We start from the raw sequence: 8,004 nt of genomic DNA on the forward strand, positions 1-8,004 counted from the left end.
AAAAACACTCAACCCCCTACATTCAAGGTAGCTGGGCCGAGGCAGCTGGTCACCTGGACTACAGTGCCATGGCCCATGGTTTTCAATTGCTTATTTTTTACTTGATAAAAGCTGAAAAGGCAAAAACTCCACGCACACTGTCTTCAAATGCAAAAAGGGGAATTTAATAAAGGGATGCAATGCTCGGTATTTAAACCTTTATCAGGCAAACTCAGAGTTTGCCTGATGAAGGTTTAAATACCGAAATGCCTTTTCAGTTCACCGACCATTGCTTGGTCTCTCCTCGACAGCACCTGTCGATGTAGGTGTGCAAAAGCCTTTCGTTTCATTACTTGATAAAAGCAACACATGACCTAATATGGATGTAAAATGTATATGTGTATTTATGTATTTATTTTTCCTTTTTTTAAGGATAATGATGTGTGTGTGTGTGGGGGGGTCATGCATTTTCCTAAAGTCACTCAGGGGGGGTCACACAAAAATATTTGAAGGCTGAGGGGGGGTCAAGAAAAAAAAAATAAATAAAATCACATCTGCACCAGCACCCCCTGGTGGCTAAAAAACGAACGGTCCCTAAACTGAGCGTGATTTAAGGGCTTTATTTCAGGAAACAACAACAACATTCGCTATGCATTCTGGGAGTGTAGTTTCCGCAAGTTTAAAAATAATGATGTACACAGTCTTGTACCCTGCCCTTTTTTTCAGCTTTCTAATTAATCTTTGCATTCAAAAAAATGTGAATATTGACACGATCCCTCTCCAGCCGAGGTGGCTTTGTCCAAGGCTTAAAAACGTTTAAATAAATACTTTATGAAATGTCTATGGAAGAAATGAATGCGGAAAACGCTTCCGACACCAGAGTGAGGACGGGGTGGGGCTTCAACTGCGATGCTCTATATGGCCAATATATGGACGAATTGTGTCAGATTCATAGTCTATGACGTCAGTCATCTCCATATTTGGGAGAAATATGGACACATTTTGTCCAACTTTAACAACCAACCGCGAATCAGACTTGCAAATGAATTCTGTCCTTGTCCCTTTTATGCACATCTGGTGTATTGCGGGAGAGTGCTGGATTTAGCTGGTTTTATTTTCACCACCCGTCTGTTCCCAACCGCAGGTATGTAAATACCGCCAGCGCCCCAACATTTTGCGTTGGGTTGACAGCGTCCCCACTAGTGTGGGTCTTAGCACAACAGACACGGATGTGGTTAGTAGACATGCAACCCGGACAGAGCGATAACTCTAACGGTGCTGAGTTGGCTCATGCGACCTTCGCAACGCTCGATACGGCGACTCCCTCACTCGGTTGTGTCTCACGTGGCTCAAGGTCGCTTGAGACGGCACACCTCGGTCGTCTCCACAGAAAACAAGCGCTCCTTCCTTACGGATTCCAAAATCATGAACTGTTTCGGGTTCTTTCTCCCGCCTATGGGATGACAACTTTCTTGGAACCTTGGTTCGTTCTTGCGTACTGGCCTCGAACCAACTTTTACGGTTCCATTAAGGAAGTTCCAAATACTTTACGTGCATCTTGAGGGAGAAGGTGACAAGTTGATGTCACCTTATTTCTGTGCATATTCAAACCTGTGTATGAAAAGTTTAGGAAGAATGAAGTTGTCTACCCAACTGTCGGCCAGTAGGATGAAGATGAGCAATGTCCAGGTATTGGTAAGTGTTCAACCGTCTTTGGACCAATTGGCAGAAACCACTTCAAGAGTGCTGCTGATACACCCTGAAGGGCTCTCATGACTTTCATTCAGGATGCCTGTCAGCACACCATATGCTGCAACCACATGCATTTCCAGGGCTGATCCCCTCATCAGTTTTGCGATGCAGCTCAGGAATGACTGAATGAGGTAAAGGCTCTGTAGAGTGGACTAAATGCTGAAACTGAATGCCAACTTTTGTCAACGGACTGCTAGTCTGTTGTAGTCGTAAGTAGTCTGTTTGGTGGAGAACCGCCAGGAAGATCAAGGCAGTATCTGAAACCTTAAAGAGTTGTGTGGTAGTGAGTGGATCTCACCTTGGGGACTCTCAGTCTCACTGGTACAGTGTAATGTGGAGTTAAGTTGAAAGCCTTCTGTTCTCATAGGCTTGAAATAACTCACTGTGCTGCAGCAGTATTAGCATGTGGTCAGACATTGTGGTGGTGAAATGTTATGTACTATCCAACTGAAGGCAGGAATGCTGTTTTATGCTTAGCTCCTGGGCATGAAGAAGCCCATGTGCTTCACTAGAAAGGTTATTTGCCAAGACTATTAGGGATATTTCACTTAAAACATTTTTGGGTAATTTTATCACCTACTCAGGCTTTTGGGAGCACCCCGGACAGTCTTTAAGCTGCTTGATTCAGTATTCAGATATTAGTTTTATCTGACACGTCCCCTTCCTATACAAACCCATTATAACTTAATCACCAGTAAGACTCCCTAATCGGGAGATAAGCGACCGTAGGTCACTTATCTCCACAAATAGAGCAAAAATTTGTTTTTCCAAAATCTTCCTGAGCATGTTGATGACATGAGTGTAGACATACTGTGTAGTGATTTTCGTGATTTTAGGGCAAAATCTGAATCGGCCTCATGGTGGCGCTTGAGGGCCATGTGAGAAATGAGGGGTGGGGTCTCCGCGCCGCCAAGGCGGACGAATAGGTACCGGCCCCGTCTATTCGGACCATAGATTAATCGTAAACACCTGTCCTTCCTTGGTTCTGGTGACTCATACTGTCCACCTAATATGTGGAGGGGGCTGTGTTCTTTCAATAACTTTTAATGAAAAACATTAAATACAATTAAAAAAAGTAAAAAAAAAAAAAGAATATGGCCCCTCACGTATTAGGGGGCAGTATGAGTCAGCATAACCAAGGACAGGTGTTTTCCGGGTTGAAGATTTAACTAAAGTGAGACAGAAAGAGTGCTCCCATAAAAACATCTATAAAAATCTTATTCATTGTCATTTTATTTACAGTATTTGTAACTTACAATGTGTGTATAGCTTAGACATTCTCGCAAAAACAAGAATAACATTGTAAAACCACATGCTCATAAATTATTCACAACCAAGAACTAAATGCAGTAAACTCAATATTCAATATACAAGCTATTCTTCCTTCAAGTCTATCAATTCCAGCTTGTGGCAGCTTGATGGTTTTGACAGACAGACCTGCAGGTGCGTTTGCTGACTGTTTTCTAACATGTTGTGCTTCCGGTCTGACCAGTTGTCCATTTACTGTTTGACATATTGAATTCAATATCCATATTGCACTGCTGTTACACAGTCCAGGTTTCTTGCCAAAGTTACTGACCAGTTGGGATAGACCTGTCCCCATCTGTGCAAGAAACTGTGTTCTCCTGTTTGCTGGAGTGTTGTCGCAGGGCCTGCATGCTATAAACCCAGGCTCTGTCCACACCATGGCCCTCAGTCCTGCAAGGTGTCCAATCGGGGAAGGGGAAACGACCAGCAATCACTTGCGCATCATCAGGTAGCTCAGCCAGCAACTTCTCTTGCAGTAATGATAGCTAGGATATGAACACAAAAAGAGACATTTCACCCTCTATGTGTTCATTCAATCTATCTCTAAGGTTGCAATTTTATTCCCTTATTATGGCAAGGAAACACAACGCCAAGATCTCGGATATGAGATGTCCTTTACTCAAGTAGTCTATTTCTCCTATGTCTATGTCTCCTCCAAAACATATCCAGAGCAAAAAGAGTCAAAACATAACATAGTTCATAATTGGATCATTTATGGTACTCACCACACTGGGAGCCAAAAACACTGTAACATTCTTACAGTCCCTTAAGTTGACCTGTAATGAAATACAAGACAAGATGTGATTTGTCCTAATACTAAACATTTGAATTACACAACACAATTATAAACAGTTTACAAAAACAAGTTATTTTAACCACTTTCAACATGGCATGTCTTTTTAGGTGAGAAAAAGCCAGCAGATCTACAACCTCAACGCTTTGCATCGCGACACACTGTGAGTTTATAGATTAGCTATTTTATCAATGTTCATCGCCATGTGACAAAGGGTAAAATAGAGCTTGAAAATAATAGTTCAATTGATGTCGAACCTTCCAGAGATCTTCTCGTCGGTACGACACCTTTCCGTGATGCCCTGCTCTCCATGCATGAAAGCGAGCCAGCCGTAAGAGCCAGGGGTTGAGCTCATAGCCAATAGCAGGACTAAAGCCCTGGCGATGAGCTTCCAGAACCTTTAAAAATAATGATGAACAAACAACACTGTCATTTCCCTACATGGATTGTAATAATGTTAGCTAAGATCAAATCAGATAAAACAACTCAATGACAAGAGACATTTATATACGGTGCACTTCATTAATTGCCAAATAAGCCATTTCAAACTAGCAGGGTCAGGCATTACTTTGACAGGTTATTTTGTGTAGGCTTCTGAACGGCACTGGCTTCTTGAAGCTAGAACAACTCCTGATAATCTAGTGTCTCAGAAGCTAAATGTCATGCCCAATGCTAGGATACTGTCCACAACACTGCTAATACTCAGCTCTGTTTTAATAAAACAGAGCTGAGTATTACCAGTGTTGCAGACTCTATCCTTCTCTTGTATTGCCGTTTGTCCAGCACCTGGGCTAGAGTGGATTTGTGGTAAAAGGTACATATTATTGTACATATTATTGTTAGCCTCATAGCATAACTGCCTAACTCATTTTTGTAAGGTTTTCAGTAGAGAAAAAAGAAAGTCGCCTAGATGAGTTATGCAGCAAGTACAAAAACTCATTTTTCTTAAGACATGTTTAATCATAACTCTACTCTCCTAACATTGCTGATGCATCCTGCCTTATTGCCAATGTTCTCAGTTCTGTTATCAGCATCTTCTGCCTAAGTCAAGAAGTTGACTTAAAAGCACTTTCTGCCCATGTCATTTTTGAAAGGTAACAAGCATTCTTATTGGATTAGGGGATGGGCATTAAGGCATACATGTTATGAGTAGAGCTAGGCAGAAATGTCATTTTGGCCAAAACATAACTTAGGCAATTTTGCCTAAGTAGGTCACAGTTTAGTAGGTGAAACGGCACATGCTGAGTCCGTCTGGACGAGTACACTTTTTTACGGTCTATGGGTTTGCGGCTCTGACATCATGCTCTGACATCACTGTGATGTCAGGGGAACCACTCTAGCAGAATGGGTTTGCCCCTCTGACATCACGCTCTGGCTTCACTGTGATGTCACACTAACAGAATCCCTTTTATGCCCATTATATGGAGTTCCCTGATGTCATCAATATTAAGCCCATATCTAACAGGACTTCAAATGGGAACGCCCATATATAGCGGCCACATCGGCCACATACAGACAGCTGGTTCTAAAGACAGGGATCTCCATGTATAGGCATAAAAGGGTATGATGTCAGATATCATGGACATCATAGGACTTTCACATAACGAATAACTGAGTAAGCATGTTTGGCCTCTAACAGCATATCTCCATACAGTACATGGATCTCTATATATGGGTACCAGGGGTCTCCATATATGTGTAACTGGTCCGATATACGTGATCACTGGCCAGATGGCCAAGACATGGCGCGACCTCGTCCTTTAGGGTGAGGTCGCTTGACACCCTGAGGTGTCTTACCAGTGGTTACACTTTGTATCCGTCCAGTGAAACATTTAATGCTAAATGATGGAGCATGTGAAAGCAACCCAAACATCCAGTTAATACTTACGATGCGGCCATCACCTGAGCCCAAATCCACAAGTGTTCCCTGTCGGCCTCTCAGCAGTGTCATTACATTCTGCACTTGGGCCTTGCTGGCAGCAATATATGGGACCTGGAATGAACATTTATATTTGGCAACATACGGCAGTGTTTCCCAAACAAAATCTAATGTTTCTAAAACAGGGGTCTTCAATGTTTTCAGGCCAAGGACCCCTTAGCTGAGAAATAGATGAAGCAGGGACCCCCTCGGGCCTCTACATATTGTATAAACGTGTGATGCAGATTTTCATCGATTTCATAGATAGATTCATAGACTTGTTTGACAGCACTGTCATCAGTCTATGTTGGATTCATGTTGTGTATTTTCATTACATTTAACCACTTAAACTTGACCTTTTACTAGGTACTCTTTTTTTACCTCTACACCAAACCTATTCGCTGAAAATAGACGATCTACAAGCTCTCAACACCTTGCAGCGCGAGGCGTTGAGAGTTTGTAGATCTGCTATTTTTGAACTCTCGGAACAGGGATGCGAGGGTAGTAGTAACTCTAAGGACCACCTAGGGGTCCCGGACCCCCTGTTGAAGACCCCTGTTCTAAAATATTAATGTATTTATTATTATTCGGATTTTGATGCTATATTAACTCATTTGGCTGGGGACCTCCTGGATCTCCCCCGAGTCCCCTGGGGGTCCACGGACCCCACGTTGAGAATCAATGCCATAGTGTAACTGTACCAGTTACCGTTCCATAGCATAGCCCTACCTGTAGCCTCAAGGGAACCCTTCGGAAACCTGGTTGGAGGATTCCCGCCCACACAGCATAGATTCCGAGCCCAGTGGCAGCAGATATCTGGGCAATACCCCAACCTCCAAGACTCCGATCCTTGAACTCTGACATAAGCTCATCTGGGGTGCCAACCGTGCCATCGTCCATTCCTACCTACACAAAATGTATAATTACAAGTATAAATAAATTACATCCATAATCAAAAGTGATGATTTATTTTTTCCATAGGGCTGACAATTCACACAGATATTGGTGGAACAGGACTAGACCTTCCCATCACAATGAAAATGACATAACCGTTAACTGTTACAGTAGGCTATGTAGGTAGTTAGGTAGGTAGTGTGGTAGTTACGGTATAACTGTCAGTCTTAGGGCTTTCACAACCAGTGAACAAGAGTCACATGAATTGGCCCACATGCATTTGTAGTGAATTATCTTTAATTTGAGGGATAACAAAACAAACAAAAAAATTATAATAAGATTCTCTTAATCTTTGCTAAGGAACAGCTTGGGTCCAAGTTTATTTTCACAGTTACAGATGTTTTATGTTATGGGTTCATTGCCACTTGGCAGCCAGTCACATGTTTATCTGCTGGACCAGTTATAATAGTATATCGAGTGCTGGACCTTTTACAAATGCATCCAGTGGTGGAAAGTAACTAAGTGCATTTACTTAAGAACTGTACGTAAGCGATGCGACAGATTGCAAGCTTGTATATCTATTTTCTCCAGACTTACATAAGTATTTCTAGTTCTACATTGCAGTATTGATACTTTTACTTAAGTACAAAATGAGTACTTTTTCCACCACTTGTGCATCCAACATCAGACCAATTTACATGACCTTGCTTGCAGGGAGGCAGAAATTCAACTATTTCAGTCCTCAAGAATACATTCAGATACCACAGCAACACACAACACGCAGACAATAACACGGACGCTATCACAAATTTGACAAATTGTCTCACGAAGCATTGTGTGGCTCACATAACTGATTATTATAGTCTCACACTACCAACCTGCTGGTAACGGACACGGGCAAGTCGGAACCTGTCCAGACGCACTGGTCCGTCAGAAAAATGGAACGTAGAAAAACTCGAACCTCGCTGTTTTGGTTCCGCTTGTTTAGCACGCGCGCAAGTAACATGACCAGCGTGATGATGATGACCACATTGACCGGCGATACATTGTAGGCCCATTCCCACTGGGCCAGATAAACAGATAAAAAAATATGTTCTCCATTCAAGTGGATGGTAAGATACAGATAAAAATATCGGTCACAGATATCTTTTTATCAGCATCTTACCATCCACTTGAATGGAGAACATATTTTTTTTTATCTGTTAGTGGTACTTTTATTTTGATAAAGGGTCTATTTTGTAATAGACCCTTTAAACATAGCCTATGTTTGGTCTCTCAGTATTAGACTAAACTATTCCTCACCATCACCAAGCATGTTTGTTCATTGGGAACATTTTATGCAGGGCTCATGTATTTTGCT

General features: G+C 42.1%; 1 protein-coding gene across 1 annotated transcript; it reads right to left on the minus strand.

Moving 5' to 3' along the window:
• Positions 1–3,037: 3,037 nt before the first annotated feature.
• antkmt (adenine nucleotide translocase lysine methyltransferase) lies at positions 3,038–7,561 on the minus strand. Its single transcript, XM_080725092.1, has 6 exons — positions 7,523–7,561; positions 6,480–6,656; positions 5,721–5,825; positions 4,090–4,230; positions 3,765–3,815; positions 3,038–3,524 (listed from the first exon to the last, which is right to left on the minus strand). The coding sequence occupies exons 2-6, from the start codon at positions 6,648–6,650 to the stop codon at positions 3,303–3,305; spliced, it is 690 nt and encodes a 229-aa protein (XP_080581218.1). The 5' UTR covers positions 6,651–6,656; positions 7,523–7,561; the 3' UTR covers positions 3,038–3,302.
• Between the last annotated feature and the right edge of the window lie 443 nt (positions 7,562–8,004).

This window comes from Nannobrachium achirus (genome assembly GCF_963921795.1).
Source record: "Nannobrachium achirus genome assembly, chromosome: 4".
NCBI classification, from domain to species: Eukaryota; Metazoa; Chordata; class Actinopteri; order Myctophiformes; family Myctophidae; genus Nannobrachium; species Nannobrachium achirus.

Excerpts from the sequence above, each read along its gene's own strand:
- antkmt (XM_080725092.1), bottom strand. The coding sequence starts at position 6,650 with ATGGACGATGGCACGGTTGGCACCCCAGATGAGCTTATGTCAGAGTTC. Across the intron at positions 5,826-6,479 it reads GGGTTCCCTTGAGGCTACAG|GTCCCATATATTGCTGCCAG; the intron begins GTAGGGCTATGC and ends TGTTCATTCCAG. Across the intron at positions 3,525-3,764 it reads TGTTTTTGGCTCCCAGTGTG|CTATCATTACTGCAAGAGAA; the intron begins GTGAGTACCATA and ends TTCATATCCTAG.